The sequence below is a fragment of the Bombus affinis genome, chromosome 8 (assembly GCF_024516045.1).
Source record: "Bombus affinis isolate iyBomAffi1 chromosome 8, iyBomAffi1.2, whole genome shotgun sequence".
Lineage (NCBI taxonomy): Eukaryota > Metazoa > Arthropoda > Insecta > Hymenoptera > Apidae > Bombus > Bombus affinis.
In genome coordinates, this window is record NC_066351.1 from 16,599,706 (window position 1) to 16,619,086 (window position 19,381).

Below are 19,381 nucleotides of genomic sequence, written 5' to 3' on the forward strand. Positions count from 1 at the left end.
CGATGATCTACTAGTGTTTTTAACGAGGGCGCCACAAGCTGAAAAACCAGCGTCACAGACGCGTAAAATAGTTGGCAGCAGTTCCAACTGATGTTGTTCATATATCCCATCGAATAGAGATTTTTTTGTCGATCTTTTGGTAGTCTCTGGTTTCGCGCACGATCATCTAGTTTCGCGACTTACGTTACGTTAGTTCTGTTGCGTGACGCATGTGATTGACAGATTAGCAATGCGACGACTGACAGAGAACCCAACTTGTTCAAGTAGTTAATCGGCAGCACGCACGAGCTGATCTCCTATTGCATTCTCTTTTTCTTAACCGAGTCGCAGCTATCTTATTTTACAGAGAGATTAGCTCGTGTGTGTTCGATCAATGTGTGATGGATCGGTACGGTAAACTCGAGTGAACATTTGCAATTCGGGGCACCTGTGGCTGTGCCAGACGCTTGTAAACACTATAAAATATCGCTACGACTGGAAACGTAACGATGGAAGGAGGCATATTAGAAAGTCCAGAGACTACTCTGGAGAGATCCGATGATGAGATCGCCTTACAAGGATTCTGCAGTCCTAAAAAGCCACTGTACAAAGTTCTTGGCCTGGCATTGATGTGCCTATTAGGCTTTGGTACGACTGTCACTGTTATTGCTCGATTATCTTTACAACGTGATCAAGTAGCCATTGTTCATTATTTATATCTGAACGCTTTTGTTTCGATACATTATGACCTCATCGAGTGTTTAAACTCGAGTTTGAACTCGGTTATCGAGATGACTAATATCTGTTATTTCTTTCCGATTCAATTTTTCGTTAAATAATTTCAATTGCTACCCGCGATAATTTTATTTATTAAATTTTACGATATGCCGATTTGATATTTTTTTTTCATGAACATCTAAGCCCGTACTTTGACGTTTATTATGTACCACGTATCATAACGAAATGCTAATGAACCTATAAAATTATAGGAAGTGTAATTTTTTTCAATTGTTATTATCGTTACATCGAAAATGTATTTAATTACGAGATACTCGTTACTTGACGATAAACTAAACAATCAATCACGTACATTTGATTATTCCAGTTTTCTCTATTGCCATCGTATTTATGTAACGTTTTTTCAATGATTTATATACTTTATTTATACATTTTTTTATGATACTAGGGAAATAAGCTTTTTAAGAAATAATGTAAAATTGTACTCTTACTTTTAATCGTTACTTATTACTTTTCTTTCCTATTGATTTGCGAGAAACTATTTTTATTAATTGTTCTGTGAAAATTTGATTAATCGTGTTTTAGTTCCTTTCTATTGGTTTCCCAAGCGACATAAAATGCTCAATACACGTATACAACGTAACGTACATTTATGAATGGAATCGGTGCAAGTTGTATATGATACACCGTCTATTTTGCACATGGCCTGAGATAAGCCGTATCATCTTGTCTTGGTACTCTTTTGTCCGCGATATTTTACTTTTTCCCCCCTCTTGTTGATGTTTCTGATACCAACAAGACATGTAAAATGCGTTTGCGCGAGTTCGAATCGCATGTATTCGGTTGGCAACTAAGTGATTGCGTATTTTGTCATTAGGTGATATTGAAAAAATCCGCAATCACTTAGTTGCCAACCCAATATATTAGTCGAGCACTCTTAAGCGATCAATGATTCGCTTATCATGCGACTGCATTTTCATCCGGCGCATCAATTAATCGAACGAAATGCTTTTATTTGCAGGTTCTTACTTCTGCTTTGACAATCCTGGTGCTTTGCAAGATGACTTTAAAGTCGACTTGCAGATGTCAACTAGTAAATTTGTTTTATTGTATTCTATTTACTCATGGCCAAACGTGATTTTATGTTTTATTGGCGGATTTTTATTGGACAGTGTATTTGGCATACGTTTAGGAACAATTATATATATGGGACTTACACTGATCGGTCAGATTATATTTGCAACTGGAGCTATGGTCAACGAGTTTTGGGTGATGATGGTTGGTCGCTTTGTTTTTGGGTACGTTTTTCTCTATAAGCTTGGAATATTTTATGATTATGGTATTAATTTTGGTACATTTGCAGCGTTGGTGCAGAATCATTGGCCGTTGCTCAAAATAATTACGCCGTTTTATGGTTCAAAGGAAAGGAACTGAACTTGGTGTTTGGTTTGCAGCTAAGTTTCGCTAGAGTTGGATCGACCGTGAACTTTTTAGTAATGGAACCAATTTATAATTACGTGTCACAATACTATAAAGGGCCGGAATGTATTGGCATTGTTCTCTTTCTTGCTGCTCTTACCTGTGTGGGTTCTATGATCTGTGCATGTTTACTGGGTATTATGGATAAGCGTGCTGAGAGATTATTAAGAAGGGGGGAGGGGCAAGAAACCGAAGCCGTTAGTTTAACCGATATTAAAGATTTTAAACTAATATTTTGGTTGATCGCTGTCATTTGCATTGCTTATTACGTTGCGATATTCCCGTTCATCGCATTAGGAAAGTAAGTACGACTAATAAGGAATTTGTATAATTGTATTTTACGTAATTACGTACTACGTTAAGTTATTCTTCCCTTTAGAGTATTTTTCGAACGAAAGTATGCGTTCGAACCATCAAACGCGAACATGGTTAACTCTCTCGTGTATTCCATATCAGCCGTTGCGTCTCCCATCTTGGGCTATCTTGTCGATAGAACTGGGAAGAACGTTTCTTGGATGTTTGTCAGTATCCTTGCAACTATAGTAGCTCACGGACTACTCGCATTCACATACATAAATCCTTATGTATGCATGATCCTTATGGGATTAGCATACTCTATGCTCGCTAGCAGTTTATGGCCACTGATCGCACTTGTTACACCAGAATATCAGCTCGGTACTGCTTACGGAATGTAAGTAAAGTTTAACACACTCTTTAAACATCTTTGAAATATTTGACAGTTAATCTTACAAAATCCTTTATTCGCAGTGCACAGGCTGTACAAAATTTGGGCTTGGCTACAACTTCGATATTAGCTGGTATAATCGTTGACCGGGGTGGATACTTTATGCTTGAAATGTTTTTCTTGGGTTGGCTATGGAGTATGTCTTTCCTTCGCATTGCTATTTCGATGAGATCTAAATGTCTGTATACTAATTTCTGATCAACGCTTTAATAGTTTCGTTAATAACCGTTGTTGCAATCTGGGTGTCGGATGTAACAACTACCGGTGGCTATCTGAATATGACGCCAGGTCAGAGAGAGAAATACGAAGAAATTCGACGTACACCGGAAAGTCTCGAAAGAGAAAAGCTACTGGCTCCGGAATCAACTTCTGATTTATCGACTGACGATCTTTTACAACCACAATCTGACATTAGCATTAGAAATCGTTATCTCTCTCGCATTGGAGGAATGGTAATCATGCAATCTTGTTTAAAACGATTTAAAAATACTTTTAATACCGTTAATACGTTGAATACTTTTAGGTACCGCCTAACGTAAAAACACCCATTCACCGGCTATTACGATGATGCATTTTATTTAGATGAATTTAAAATATAAATATAGCTATATTCATTTAAAACCTCGGCAAAAAAGTTGCTCACTGTGTCTTCCTATTACACAGCATTAATCTGTGATAATTTCGTAATCGATACGTTTGAATTATAGTCCGAATTACACATAATTCATTTGTAACAGATCGAAAAATAGATCTTTCGTCGACGAATTAATATGCCAATGATCGACAAGTGGCAAAGATATACTTATATATCATTTGTTTTTGGCATTTATTGTAACTACGAATGTTAATAATAATACGATTTTATGAAACACCGTCAAATAACACGATGTTTTTAACACGAACAAACGAAGAATTATTTTCTACATGTTATTTAAAAGAAAACCTATATAAATATTTCAAATTACTTGTCGTTTAAGATATCGTTTAAGGTGGTTGCAACATGCGACAATCGTGGCATATAAGAGTACCTTAACGCATATTTAGTAATGTACAGTTAACTCGAAGCAAAAGTTAAGAAGATTAAGTTATCTTGCATTGATTGCAACGTTATTATAGTATACGTTACGCTACATTATACCGTTCTTTTTTATAATAATCGAAGCTTTTTGTCATACAACTGGAATAACAAATAAAAGTTTATGAATTTGTGTTTGTTATAAAATGTGTCATGGAAAAGATGTATTAAAAACATTTTTTATCTAAGAAATGTTTAATATTTTCTTGACAAAAGTAATTTTATGCATAAAAAATACGCAATCACGCAATTAAAGAATTCGCACTGCCGAAGACAAGAAATTATCGTTTCTCAGGCAAATTTTGTTTAAATACCGTATACTCGTGTTTTCTATCGAATAACACGTGAATCGATCGTAGTCATTGCATAGGAGAAAAATGAATTCGATTAAAGTATGAATAATCGTGCTCGAAAAAAGAAGCGTTTGACGTACGACGAGACGACGCCATTGGCTGTGACGCCTGTCAAGACTCAAGACGCTTATTTATACACAGCTGTAGTGTGCAACACGTGCGTAGCCGTGAGCACATTTACTATTAGGAGAATCGCGGTTTTTACTTTAATTTTCGTCGACATGGGGGTCCACGACAACGCAGATTCGAAATATATTGTTATGGGTACTTCGAGTTTCTCGAAATTAGCACCGAAACGTCCTACTACCGTTGTATTTAACGAAAGTTCGAGCAAAATCCAAAAATTCGAGGATAATCAACAAAACGTTCAAGCAGAAAATGTGGATAAAGGAAATATTAGTTTACAACAACAAAGGAAGTCTTTACCGGTCTATAAGCTTCGTAAGCGGTAAGTTACGTATTATTGTTTTTCGTTTTTCGATCGATTTTTTACTGCCATACTTTGCTCCAAATATCGTCTTCAAAGTAGACACGCAGAACATCGTGAAACAAGATGGTGTATCATCGACTATGCAAAGTTGATAACTCGGTTCCTCGTCGTACAGATGGCAGCGTTACATGGAACTAAAAACGCGCGTACTGAAAATAATTTGAAAAATATCCCGGCGTTACTCGTATTAGTATAGAAAATTTTAGAGAATATTTCAAGCGATTGTTATTAATCAATATATTTATATATTATAATTAATTATAAATAGTCGATATATTCTAAATAATGTAAAAAATACTTTTATCGGATACTTAATTCCCCGTACTTGAATATCTTTTGGCGTTCTCAAACAAAACTGGATTTAAATTGCAAAGTTATTAAATTACGGATAAGTAATTACGGTAGATGACATATATCGCGATTGTTTAGGATTCGATGGTATTTTTAAAAGTACGTAGCTTATAGCAGATATAAATCTGTCTAATTTCCTCCGACTTTTACTTTTTTTAAATTTAGCGAAAAGATAGAAGATTCGATTTCCTACAAGCAAGTGTTATCGTTGTAGTAAATGTCGTGTCATTAAAGCGAACGACGTAATGGTTTAACTATTACGAAAACGGGGTAATATGGAAAAGTGTAATATGGACATGGAGCGTCCGTAGTTTATTAAAGTTATGTGTATTTGGTATAAATTCATATAATTAGCGGGTTGGAGTATTTAAGATCAAGTCAAAGATAAATCAATAAAACTATTGGATCTACCGATAGCTATCTATTTTTTGCAGAAATACGCAGGACGACGTGGTTTCCACGTGAGCTAATAAACCGCGTTCAACGTTCGTTTCAGGCTACTCGAAGAGATTCGCAGAAACAGCACTCTAATCGTCATTGGCGAAACGGGAAGCGGCAAGACAACGCAAATTCCCCAATTGCTGCTCTCGTCTGGTATTGCAGGCACTATCGGTTGCATCGGTATCACTCAACCTCGAAGAGTAGCCGCGGTGAGCGTGGCTCGCAGAGTTGCACAGGAGCAAGGAGTAGAGCCGGGTAAATTGGTCGGTTATTGCGTACGTTTCGAGGACGTGACTTCGTCGCAAACGAGAATCAAGTATCTGACCGATGGAATGATGGTTCGCGAGGCGATGACCGACGAGATTTTATCGGATTATTCGGTGGTGATCCTCGACGAGGCTCACGAACGCTCGGTGCAAACCGACGTATTGCTCGGCGTGGCGAGAAGGGCGCAAAATTTACGAAAGCTTAAGAATCTGCCGCCGCTGAAGCTGCTGGTAATGTCAGCTACGATGGACGTCGATAAGTTCAGCAAGTATTTCCAAGCACCAGCGGTGTACTTAGAGGGTCGTCAGCATCCGGTGAAGATTTATCACGCCGTCAAGTCGCAGGAGGATTATGCGTTCTCTGCTCTTGTTACAGCTTTCCAGATTCATCGCGACAACCCTGCTAAGTAATTTTTTTTATTCGCTCTGTTCCTACCTTTGCTTCCGTAAAATATGTCATTTTCGAGTTGCCGAAATATTCTCGCGGCTGTAAATCTTGTATAGTTTTCGTTTCGCGGTATCGATCTTTTTCTACGATACCTGCAGGTATGAAGAGAAATGACAAGTAAGTAGGTAATTATGCAACTATATCTTTTCAGCTTCGCGTTTATCTCCAACGAATGGTCGATACCTCGCAAAATCAATTTCGATCGATTATCGATGGACGCAATTTTTATTCAACTTTTCTTACACACACACACACACACACACACACACACATTATGTATTTGTAATAATATGGACGGTAGAAAACTTAAACTTATGACGGTAGCTTTAAGCGCATAAGCTGCTTATAGCATGGGCAGAATGTTGCCAGAGTGAAATGAAAATTATATAGCTCTTTTTAAATGGAATCGTACGATTTTGGAGCAGCTCGTTGCTTCCTATAAATAATTCTCAGAGTGTAACATTTTCGGTGGAAAAATTCGGTTTATCGGTTTACCTTGTACGAAATCATTAACCATCCTTTCAGATAATTCGCGTTTAATATATAAAAGACCACTTGCCGAGACGATGATAATCGTAACGCGTCATTGTGCTACAACATTTTGTTTCTCTTTCGAGTTTAATTTAAATAGAACTCGATCGCAGCTTATCGAAGGTAAATTATGGAGTACTTGTCACGAATTTCCTCCAATTTTCTAGTTAAAAGCGTTCCGCGATACGATAATAGAAATATCGTCGAGTGTAAATTTTTCAGCTTATTAGACCATTTGCAAGATGCCCGTGTATTCGCATAACGCCGTTACTTTTATTCGATCAGAGGCGAGCAGGTTCGAGTACGAAGCCTGGGCAAGTGGGTCAGAAGGAAAGAGACGATTTCCAGAAACTTTTTGTCTCTTTTCCAGCGAGGATATTCTGGTTTTTCTAACCGGGCAAGAAGAAATAGAGGCTGCGGCTACGAGCGCGAGACAAGTAGCTAAACAATTGGATGGACAGGGTTATCCGTCGTTGAAGGTGTTTCCATTGTACTCGGCTTTGCCGACGCATCAACAATTGGAAGCCTTTAAACCATCCTCTCCTGGAATGAGAAAGCTGATTTTGTCCACCAACGTGGCTGAAACTTCCGTTACCATCGGCGGTATGAGTTTATTTCCAATTATCTCCCCTATCCGATCGTCTCTAATCTCTTCAGGGCGAATATCTTTCTTTACGTTGGACGAACTCTTCTTTCGCGAGATTTAAATCGATACTTTGTTACAACGTATACGTACACCTCTTTGGTTGAGACACACGGACATTTTTTTGATCGATCTTACGATATATGTTTTAGAAAAGGGGAGGACGAAGAAAATATTCTAATCTTCGATTTCATTGATCTCCGTTGATTCAGATCGATTTAATTCAGAGCGTTTTTCGATTTAATTCAGAGCGAAGAAACAAAAAGCAAGAGTAGAAAGGAAGTTACAGGTAGATGGAAGCTAGAACGCCAAAGATAGCGTTCGTACATACATGTACGATGATACGATGGTCGGATTCGTGTCGATTATGGATAATGATGAATTACGAATTCGTTGGAGTCCTTTTATTATGTCACGATTAAATGTAAATAGAATCAAAATTTCGAGGAAGATAACCGAGGCAGGTAATTTTGATCATTTGCTTTTGTCATTTATGCGAAGCATTTACGAGAAAATGTACAAAATCCGCAAATTGCGCGTACTTACGCAAATGCATATTTTCATAGAATACAAAGGAAGACACGAAATCAAGATAGAAATTTGTTATCTGTTTTTGATTAAAGGATTATGCAGGCTGTTTTAACGAACGAACGCTGTTTGGTTCGAAGGTGGCATCGTACGGTGCAAATTACTTTTACGTAGATGCGGAAAAGCGGGCAAGATTTTAAGGACGACTTTATCTCTTTTACACGGAACCGTATATCTTTGCATATCGTAGGGATCGATCCATCCCTACGAGAATGTATCGACCTATGTATGCCGGAAAACTATCGATTTGGCGGATATTTCGATTTTAATTTGTCAAATTGGACGTATGGTAGACGCGAGGGTATCGTTTCTTCGAACGTCTTAATAGCCGTGCGACGTTTTCGAACGTTTCATCTCGAATAGCAATCCTGGTCGATCCTGCGAGCTTCGTTAACGCGATACCGAGATAGTCGGCTTTCGTGTTTTCCGCGCTAACGCGAACTCGCTTTCCACGCTTCGCGCAAAAACCGATAACGGTGGATCCTCGCCGGTCGAACGCGGCCATTGCCGCGGTAGCGAACTAAATGCGATTACGTTCGCGTTAATAAGGCCGTAGAGTTGGCCATCGAAAGCCGTAAGAGCGGCGATATCGTCGGACGAAAGCCTGGCTTGTGTCAACGCGCGATCTTGTCTAAGACGATTACGATATAGGCCCGCGTATAACTTTGAGAATCCATGCCGAGCGTACAATCTTCGAGCAAGGAAATCGCGCGACGCGAACGTAACGATGGAAACTATAATAAGATTACAAATTATTGCCTCCGCGGCAAAGATTTCCAGAACAGAGTACATCGCGTTAACTATGTGGACGATGTCTATCGTTTTGTAAATTAAGGAATTCATGGTAAAAATGTAACTCGGAGAGAAGCGAAAGGAAGTTGTAGCGAGTTACAAGATGCTTGAAATTGTACGATAAATTTGAAGTTTCGATATCAATTTTTAACGCTATTGGCTACGTGATCGGGTAGATGCGACTTTAAATAAGGAAAAAGAAAAGGGCGTTATAAGAAGATGGGAGGGAGGAAGAGAAGGACAGATCTTTCTACAACGGGTTAATTCGACAAATAGTTCGTTAGAGAGAGAGCAATTTTATGTTGCGCGTGTAGCGCGATCTGCTAATATCGCGAGCCGAAAGCCGGTACTCTGGCTCGCGATAGAGTCGATTACTCGCCGCGTTCTCGCGATTACGTCGGCGACGTTACGTTGCCGTTGCATACAGTGATTTCCCGATAAAATTACGCAGGGATTCGACACGTGATCGACACCGGAGTGGTGAAAGCGAGAACTCATCACCCGACCACCGGATTGGATGTGCTGAGGGTGGAAAAAGTGTCAAAGGCACAGGCCTGGCAGAGGACCGGCCGAGCTGGCCGGGAAGCAGCCGGCAAATGTTACAGAAACTACACCAAGGAGGAATTCGAGAGGATGAAGGAGATGCCTGTGCCAGAGATACAAAGGTGTTCCCTCGCGGGAGTAGCCCTGCAGCTGCTTGCTATCGGGGTTGACATCACCACCTTTGATTTTATGGACAAACCACCGAAGGAGGCCGTTGACGTTGCGGTGACCTGTCTGGAGAAATTGGGCGCCGTTAAGGGTGAGTCTCGTAGTTTCGACGACGGAAAAATTATAGATCTACGCTTAAATCGGTCCGCTATTTCGTTTCTCGTATTGTTATATGTTTGTTTCGAATATCGTTGATCGTATAATAATGTACATATGTATACGTATCATACACGCGTACGCGCGTACATTTACGTCATAATAGGTCGAATAAAATAGAGACAATACGCATGAATAAGCATTTAATGGTCCGATAGGGTTTGTTGTTTAATAAATTTGAGTTACTTCGAAACAGGTAGCAATTACTTCGATAAAATTGGATAGATATAGACAAGATATCCGTGAAACGTCAGACGAATGTTTTATAAAAATATAACGTACTCTCAGCTAATAACGACCCACTTGAACTCTTCGAGTATTTAAAGGAAAATCGCGCAAATAATCAAACTCGTAAATCAAATTTTTATTCGCGCCACGAATGTTTAATTTAGTTTGTAATTTATTTAGTACGATAGATAGAGGTACTCCGGACTATGTACAAAGTTCAATATGCGAAAATTAAGCTACGAACGTCTGTTCGTAGAATTTGCGAAGAGAAACTAGATCGGTCAATTAAGTTTTAGACTGTGGTTCGAGTTTGAGTTTCTCGTTCGCGAGATCAGATTGCCGCGCCAATTGAACTATCCAAATCGTTGGAAGATTTCTTTTTCCTAAAACGATTCATTGGGATTTCTAGTCTTCTTGATTTCAACTCGAATCTTACGTTTGCTCGATCGTTCCGTTTCGTCGATCGAACAATTCTATCGATTTTCAAGAATTATATGACTTTTTATTTTAGCGTAAAGCGTAGACTATATCCAGCGTATCCATTTGTGCGTACATTTAAATATCTCAATGCAGATATTTTTGAAATTTTAAAGGGTATTACGTACACCTAATTTTTTAAAGTACGATATTATACGTATATTTTGAACTTTACCAAATACCGTACCTCCTTCATCGATCTTAAATATAATTAAATTAACGAGATATTTCTACATGGAATAAGCATATTACTTACTCTTTTCCAATTGTCTGGTTTAAAATCTACCGTTGATCCCTGTTATTAGAATTCCCGATACTTTTAACCACAGATAAGCGAAGCGAAGCGTTCCATGTAGAAGTACGGTATTCTATATAGAGAAAAACAACTTAACTCTCGAGTCTTTGCAACGCTTTAATCCATATCATCTCTAGTAGCAAAACGACTAAAGAAAAAAAAAAAAAAAAAAAAAAAAACGAAAAAAGAAACGAAAAGTTACGAAAGTAGACTAGCCGGGTAATTAATTGCCGTTTTTAGGTAAGATTCATCGTGCGTTCCACCGTTCCAGAATAAGATCAAGCGTCAAGTGGCATTCCGTATCGATTTTGGGATTTTAACTGTTCCGGAATGTGCAAGACTCGCTACTACGTCCTCTATAATCTCATTTTCTTCGTATCTCGCCATTGATTTTTCCAGCGACGATACAAACTGCGTTTCTAACGCATTCGCGCAAAGTATTCGTATCCTCGCAGGTATCGAACATCCTAAAATATAGGCTAATAATTCAGCTTTCGATCGATCTTACGTTTATCGAAAAATAGGAATTCGTCGTAATACGAATGGAGGATTTGATCGAGGCTGATGATTTCTTAAGCGAAACGGAACGAAAGCGCATAGACGGTCCATCGTAGACGGAAGTCCTTTGGCTTTCGCGTAACAGTTTCATCGCGATCGTAGAAATACTCGTACGTTGCTCACGTATACGCGGATTATACGAGTTTGAATTTATGTACAGCGTGTACGATCGAACCGCACGATTTTGTCAGAATATCTCGTCGCTCTTTTTCGCTTTGTTACGTCGCTTGGCTGTTGTTTGTTCAGTCGTTCGCTTTACCGAAAAATTATCGCTACATTTTTATTTTACAGTTTCACGAAATAATTTCTTTTGCGAGAAAGATCGAACAAGGTCGTACACATACGTATGGACTGTATTATCGTAGACGTGAAATTTCTTTTTATTAGTACGACAAATTGGGAACTGGAGTTCCGCTGCAAACTCTCGAAAAGGAAGATTCTGAATTTCAAATAAGCGACATCAGCTCACGGAGGAAATATATCCCCGTCGGCGAAAACAATACGTTCTGCCGCTTTATTTCTTTTTAGAACAGCGATATTTCATATCTCACATGTTGGTTGTTATCGTAACTGTATCGCGTATATCTAAAACGAAAATCGCTGCAACTTTATTCGACGTCGTTTATGTTGTATGGAAGAGTATAATTCGACCGTATATGTCATTATATGTCATATATGTATTTCGATACGGTCTTTTTATATCTATTTGTCTTCTATCGATCACGGGATAGAAAAGTTTCATGGCAATCGAAGGATATTTTACAAATCTATCGAAACCTGAAACTGATTCGGACAAACTATAAGACGATATCGAACGTTCTCGCGATCCTCGCGATCTATCTTTCAAGCAAAGTAACGAGTAACTTGCGTTTACCTTGATCACAGTATATGTAATTAGTTTCAAGCTAATCGCAATTTGTTTGAACTCCGTTCGCGCTTAAATATTAAACGGATATTTAATTTTTGAGAAAAGTTCGTAGTTGCATCTCGATATCAGCGTATCGAAAATACGTATCGAGATATCGTACGTACGTACGTATACGTATATGTATATAAGATGAGACTTTTTCGTTCGACTTTCATGGGAATAGGTTCTCCGCCACAGCTGACTACCCTTGGAAGAACAATGTCCTTGTTTCCGTTGGATCCACGGTTCACTAAGGTGATTCTTGCATCCGCGGAGCATCAATGTCTCGAAGAAGCCCTCACCGTTGTCGCTCTATTGTCAGGAGAGTCTGTTTTCACCGATCCACCTGCGAAAAGACAGCAAGCTTACGTCGCTAGATCAAGGTATCGGGTTTTATCGATCTCTGGCCTCTGTTTCATCGAACATCGTATCGTACCGTAGCCTCGTCCGTTTTGAGAAATTTTGCGAACGAGTTGTTTCCGTAGATGCATCTTCTAACGAATATATTTCACATTTCAGCATGGTTTTCTAAATATTTTCAAAGCAAAGTAACCTAATCCGATTCGGCATTGAACAACTTGTTCGCAACATTTTTCTCGTCGGATTATCCCGAGTGGCTTTGTATCTTTAAAATATTTTTAAAACAGGAAACGAGTTTCGCGAAAACGAGATTTCACGGTACACCGATGAAATATTTGTCGAAATAAGTATTCACGAATGTAGAGCAAATTCCGCGTATCCCTTTAAACGTCAAACAGATCCGTGTACGATGCGATCGATACCGGCAGCTTGTTACGCTTCTTTCGTTCGTTCCAGATTCGCCTCTCCCGAGGGAGACCACGTCACGTTGCTGAACGTTTTTCGCGCGTACTCCAATACCAAGCAGAAGAAGGTCTGGTGTCACGAGAACTTTCTGCATCACAGGAATCTAGAATACGCCACGGAGGTGCGACAGCAACTCGCCACATTGGCGGAACGTGCGAATTTGGAGAAGGCCAGCTGCGGGACGAATACCGAGCAACTCAGGAAAGCACTCCTCGAGGGTCTCTACGATAATCTCGCCGAATTGCAGAGGGATCAAACTTACATCACCGTGAGTTCCTTCTATTCTCCGGTCTCTCTCTTTTTTTTTATTCTCGTAGTATCGCAACGACCGTCGATCTCGAGGCCGCTCGTCCGAATCCAAGGTTCGTTCGACGAACTTTTAGCCAGTGGAAGTTTGTCGTCGAAGTAGGTCGATCGAGTACGATACCGTACCTAATTATTTGAGCCACGAAAGTCTCAAACTTTCCTCTTTGATTGTACCGTAAGGTAAATAAATGTATCCGGTTGATGAAACGCGGTTGACTTTTTACGAGAATAATCGACAAACAGAAGATGATGGTTATACGCGGTTTAAGCGTAGTAGAATCGGAGAAACTTTGTTCGCGTCTGTGATTTCTTTGATCGCGCTTCTGTAAAGCGTATGTGTTACTTTAATACGCTTTGGGTATCTTGTCGAGACAACGCGTAGGTAGATAAAGCGATTTTATTTACGTCTTTCGATAATGTTACACGGAGGAAATTTTGTTGCATGGTATCGTGGCTTGGTTTTTAACGGGTTAATCGCGCGCCATTGGGCGTCGAACGATCTTTTTTCGTAACTCGTTGCGACAAAAGCGAAAGCGACATCGTAGCGAGACGGAGAAGTTTACGGTGCAAGAACTTTTTAAACAGACGAAATTGAAGGGAGAGGTAGTATTATTTCGTTGTCATGTCGGAAATTTGAAGCTTAAACGAGTTTCTTCGGAGTATGAGGCACGGTTTAACTAAGCTTTCTCTGCCGGCGACTTGGTAACGAGAATTTAGGAGTAATTGGATTGTTCGTTTGTGTAGGTGAGCTCGAAGCAGCCAGTCGCCATACATCCTTCCTCGACGTTGCACGCCAGCAAGCCACCGTTAATATTGTTCACGGAGGTTGTAGCCACCGGAAGATGTTACCTGCGCGGTTTGTCCGTCATCGACTGCTCGTGGTTGACCGAAAAAGGCATCGGTGTCGGAAAACACGATTAAACGGAATGCCCGTCGTTTCTCTCGTGAAAAAACCTTGCAAGCTTCGTTACAAGCGTTCCCGTTTCAAGTTTTTGTCCCGGATCGTTGTAATCGGGAAGAATCGACGCAACTCGTTTTTGTACTCTGTACGCTTCTTTAATAAAGACGATCATCGTCTTGTCGGAGATGGCACGTGGATACGTAAATAATTTGTCCTTCCTTTTGCCCTTCTTTACTCGATTTTACTTATCCGTCTATCTCGCATTTTAGTCGATATCGTTCGTCAAGCGTCGAGATAACGTCGAAAGTAACGTATTCGTTGTTTCGTCGTCGACCAAAAGAAAGATATCCGAAGATTTAGCTAAAAAGATATACGGTTCTAGTTCGTTTTTTTTTTTTTTTGAACTTTGAAGATCTTTGTCGTCACCGATAGATTCTTTCTTCGGCACGATCTACATATACGTCGAATAATACGTTGACAATTATAAACATTAGCGATAATTAATAATTATTAAAAAATAGGGCATCGACGTACAATCTTAATCGACATTTGTATGCTTGAATAAACTTTTTGAAATATATGCTAGACTAGTTGCATATTTCGTTTATATCTTTAAGTCCAAAGCGTTTGCCTTTTCGCGTAAACGCAACGGTTTCGTTTGCGATGAAAACTTTCGAATGAAATATTTTTGATTTAATCCTTCTTTACGTAGTACTTACTCGTTTAATGGCGTTACACGTGGAATACGATATCGACTTGTTCAATTTCTTCGCGAATGTTTCGCTTAAGCTGCCGAGTCGTTGTCGGGTTGCTACGAAGATTCGTTCCTCTAATTAAGCGGCCCCCTAGAAAAAAGTTGGTCACGGCCGAGTCAGGGTACGATGTCTCGTTGGCGATGTACGCGCTGTACGAGGCTTTTTCGTATCTTGCAGCGTATACAGCGTCCCGGAATTTTTCATTGCACGCCGCGTTTTCTCTTCGAGTCACCGTTATAAACGATCCGTTCTCATCGTTGGCCGCAAAAGGTCTATCGGAAGCGGTTCACCGTTGATTCTTTAGCAACTCCGTCGCAAGTCGTCGTCCACGCTTGCTTACCCCTTCACCGGCAAATCGAGGGTGACTTAAAATCGGCAAATTGGCCGAGAACCTAGTAACTGTACGTCGTACGATCGATAAGAAGGTTAATCCGACGAAATATATAGGTTATCGGTGGCGGAAAGACGAGAAGCCTCTGTCACTGCGAGTACCACGTTCACGCATGACGTTACTGACTTTTTTTTTATATCCTTATTTCGTTACGTTATATCGATACTGACGTTTAACGACAAGAAACGTATTAATTTCAGCGATATTTATCTCGCGTTTAAACCCGGTACATACATATACACGTGTCTTACGTGTACCGGAAGGATCGAAGCTAGCAGCGTCACTTGGCTACGTTCCGAAGTCGTTGGTGAGAAGCTAAAATCGATTGATCGTAGCCGTAGCGGCAACCCGGGCATCTATATCGCCCTGGCGCGCGATCCTACTTTACACACAGCGAAAGGGGAATCCACGGCAGGGATTCGTTGCGATCCGACAAATACGTAAATCGGGTTATTCGCGCTGATTTCCCGAATCGATCAATTGCGAAGACAAGTAAGAAGTTGGTTATAATTATAGTTAGTGGTCGGAGTTACGCAGTTTTCCAAGGGTGATCGCGTTTTCGTCGCGCGCGATTCGGACGATCCTGGTTAATTCGCGAAACGGTTAATTAACGCAGCGAAATACGGTCGTCGCACAGTTCGGTACGTGTCGTCACAACAGGTGGCTAGCTCGACGAAATATCGTCCCTTTTTCCTACGCTTACGCTTACGAGTACTCCTCCGTAGACTCCTAGGTGCGTCGGAACCGATGTAACAAAATTGGTTAAAAGATGCCGAAATATAACGTTTATATGATTCGTACGATCGCAAGTAGAGGAGCCTACTTTATCAAAAAAGGAAGAAAGAGAAAATAGAAGCGCGTATAGATTTTCGTAGTCTCGAATAAACGTTATCGCGGAATAATCTTTTCCTGAATTATTATACACGTTCGACGATAGTATATTGTATCGTCAATTTATATATTACTATACCCTTGTTGTACTACGTTTCGACAACTGTACGTCACGCTCTTGTTACTTATAAATTAAATTTTATCAACCAGATCGTAATTACGCTATATAAGTCGGACTAATTGGCGATGTATTAATTAACGAAATAGTCTAATTATTCTACGCGAACGCAAATTGATATTTATTAGTACGATACGAGGAATAATTTAATTTAAACTAATATAGATACGTACGTACGATCGACGTGGTTTTGTCGAGCTACGGCTAGTTTATTAAACAAAATGGAAAAATAATTTCTCTTTCTCTTTTCCAATATCCAAGTTGGTTACTTATTTAAGCTGCCTATCGCATATTGGTTAATTCTAGGAATTATTTGCTCCGTACGGTATAGGTATAGGTAATCGTGAGAAGCGTACGAAGCACGCGGTTCGTTGTATCAGCGGTTGATTTCCGGTAGAATTGAAATTGCGTTCAGCTTCGACGACGCACGAATGAAATTATTTAACGGCCTTTTATCAACAGGTAAACCAGGTATTACCAACGTAGATGCTTAGTCGTTGGCGTTAACGCGTTATGCCGCGCACAACGCCATTCTATAGCCTTGGGTCAATTATTACTTAACGGCAGAGTATTGAATTTTCATCGCGCGAGCTGATCATCGTTCAATGGCGAAAGAACGGCGTTCCATGCGTAATTACTCGCGCCGTTGTCTTCTTAATGACTCGCGTCGAGCTAAGATTTTAAATCCTGTCTCTGGCGACGTTTGTCGAAAGCGTCGGAAAAGCGATCGACCATGTTGGTATAAAAAAGGCCAGTTAATGTTATTTATTACGAATATTTTAATATTCGTGTGACAGGTAGCTTTAAATTTGTTTAAGTCGGTAGAACGGATGAACGTTGGCTTTTCGTGGTTCGCGGTTCGTACGAAATTTTAATCTTAAAAAACGAAACGAGGTTTTTAATATCTTTTCCATAGGACCGTTGAAGATCACGGTATCTCGTCGTCTTGACTCGTTCCTTTCCTAACTACGTATCGAAGTAATTATCGTTACTCGTTCAAGACGGTTTAAGTCGTCTTAGAAGAAGAAAACAAGGTAATCGTTCGATAATTCGCTACGAAGCACGAAAAAACAAAGGCGTAAACGTTTCCATTTAGATGTTTAATTTAACCATTAACACCGTTATTTCTCGTAACATACTCTGTTGGGAACAACGTCGCGAAACGAAGTCGATCAGCCAACGAGACAAGGTAACGTAACATAAGCAACAAGTTGCCCGTTATTGCTACCTTTATTCCGCTATCTCTTCCTGCCAAATTTCGATCCGATCGTCAACGTGGAACACCCGTACCGCTTCTCGTACTCGGAAATTCCCATACCGTTGATATCGTTCCCATTTTCCAAACGAAACGAAGCGAGTCTTTTAACCGTTGGAAATCGAGCATCGTGGAAGATACGAGATCGCTGGCGACAATAACGCGCGGATGAAACCGTCGTTGAATAATTCGTGCCGGTCGGTAGGAACCCGCGCCGTTGTCGGTGGTGGTGCCGCCGCTGTCGCTGTTGCTACCGGTGCTATCAAGTTATCGTTCGTCTTCGCCTCTTACGTCGTCGTCGTCGTCGTCTCCTTCCAGACACATAGCTGTTTCTCGAGCTTCTCGTCGTCGAGGAAAATCGCATTCCTCGTGTCGCGTGGTATTAACCGTATCAGCGAGCTCTATCGTATAAGGCTCCCTCCAACTCCCACGCTTTCTGTCTCGATTTTGCTCGGAATATTACGCTTCGTCGTGCGCTCGTCACCCCATTTACCGAGAAACATCGCCTTTGTTCCGAGACACGTTCCACGTAGAGAGAAGAGCCACTCCACCTTGACGAGCCGCTCGCCTCGTGCTCCGTGGCTGTTCCATATCTACGGAATGCTCGATAACCATATTATTTTCCGCCATTCTTCATCGATGCCCGAGAGAAAGAGAGAGAGAGAGAGGAGGATTCTCATATCCGCCGCTGCCGCTTTTGATCTTCTCACTCCGTTTCCATCATCGCGTCGCACGGGCCACGTCGGTATTAAATTCCGCAAGCTCCGGCCGGTTAATCGAGATACGCGAGTCGAACGGGAACCGAACTTTTCAATTTATCTCGCGTCCATGCGGACGGATTTAACGATAGGCTTCTTCGCTCGGAGGTGATTTGATCCGGTCAGCCGATAACTCGATTCCTGTTCCTCGTCGCTTTTATAACGTAGAATACGCGACGAAAAGAACACGGCCTAATTTTCTTTCGTCGTAGCGATGCGAATCTCGCCAGTTTTTTTGGCGCGGAAACGGAATTACGCGTCGAAAAAGGTAGTATCGAAAGGTTACATCGTCGACAAAGAGTCGTTGGTTTATGCAAAGCACGAGTATATAATGCAAGTTCCGAGCGCAAATTGGAAATTTAAGAATATAGAATTTCAGATCCAACGGAACATTACATATTCATAGGACATTAAAAGTAGAATGTGAAATTTTCTGGTTAAGATTGCGCTATTTCACTAAGTTTAATAGGCTTTATTCGATCTGAATATGTATAGGCTATGAAACTATCCAAACTGTATAAGGTATACTACCGCGCGAAACGATCTAGGTAAAAGTTGGCATACACAAACAGCCGACGATATCGGCGGAATTAACGAAAACCAACCGTAATAATTAAAATAAAACTTTTCGCTATGGGACTACGTTTTCTGTTTCGTTATTACATCACTTTTGGCCGACAGACGTGTCGTATCTACGAGCGATAATACAGCAACGCGTATATTGATAATAAAGTTCGAGGCAGACTTTTTGTCAACCGTTCTACGCGCGATACGAATGCAGGGAATACAATGGGAAGAATTTCCATACGTTCGTGGCTGCAAATGGTACGCCTTTAAATTACTGCCGATTTTTCATTTTCCGAATATGTATAAAAATAAAGCGCACGAATAAAAATCTGCTGCTAGCAAGCACGTTTTCGTATTCGGGTT

At 40.4% G+C, this 19,381-nt stretch overlaps 2 protein-coding genes across 4 annotated transcripts in view; both read left to right on the forward strand.

Moving 5' to 3' along the window:
* The first annotated feature begins 145 nt into the window (after window positions 1-145).
* LOC126919502 (major facilitator superfamily domain-containing protein 1-like) lies at window positions 146-3,823 on the forward strand. Its single transcript, XM_050728829.1, has 7 exons — window positions 146-627; window positions 1,739-2,015; window positions 2,081-2,497; window positions 2,576-2,887; window positions 2,965-3,077; window positions 3,155-3,393; window positions 3,465-3,823. Exons 1-7 carry the CDS (start codon window positions 489-491, stop codon window positions 3,507-3,509), a joined length of 1,542 nt encoding a protein of 513 aa, XP_050584786.1. The 5' UTR covers window positions 146-488; the 3' UTR covers window positions 3,510-3,823.
* Window positions 3,824-4,255: 432 nt separating this feature from the next.
* The window catches only part of LOC126919496 (ATP-dependent RNA helicase DHX33), a 250,860-nt gene continuing 235,734 nt past the window's right edge, over window positions 4,256-19,381 (forward strand). For 2 of the 3 annotated variants that reach the window (XM_050728811.1, XM_050728810.1), the window contains exons 1-7: window positions 4,256-4,817; window positions 5,707-6,324; window positions 7,267-7,499; window positions 9,371-9,721; window positions 12,436-12,634; window positions 13,068-13,344; window positions 14,127-14,314. In XM_050728811.1, coding sequence (XP_050584768.1) covers window positions 4,411-4,817; window positions 5,707-6,324; window positions 7,267-7,499; window positions 9,371-9,721; window positions 12,436-12,634; window positions 13,068-13,344; window positions 14,127-14,303 — 2,262 coding nt within the window. In that variant the 5' untranslated portion in view covers window positions 4,256-4,410 and the 3' untranslated portion in view covers window positions 14,304-14,314. Of the gene's footprint in view, window positions 4,818-5,706; window positions 6,325-7,266; window positions 7,500-9,370; window positions 9,722-12,435; window positions 12,635-13,067; window positions 13,345-14,126; window positions 14,316-14,368; window positions 14,492-19,381 lie in introns of those variants that run through there. The other variant, XM_050728809.1, reaches the window with a different exon arrangement.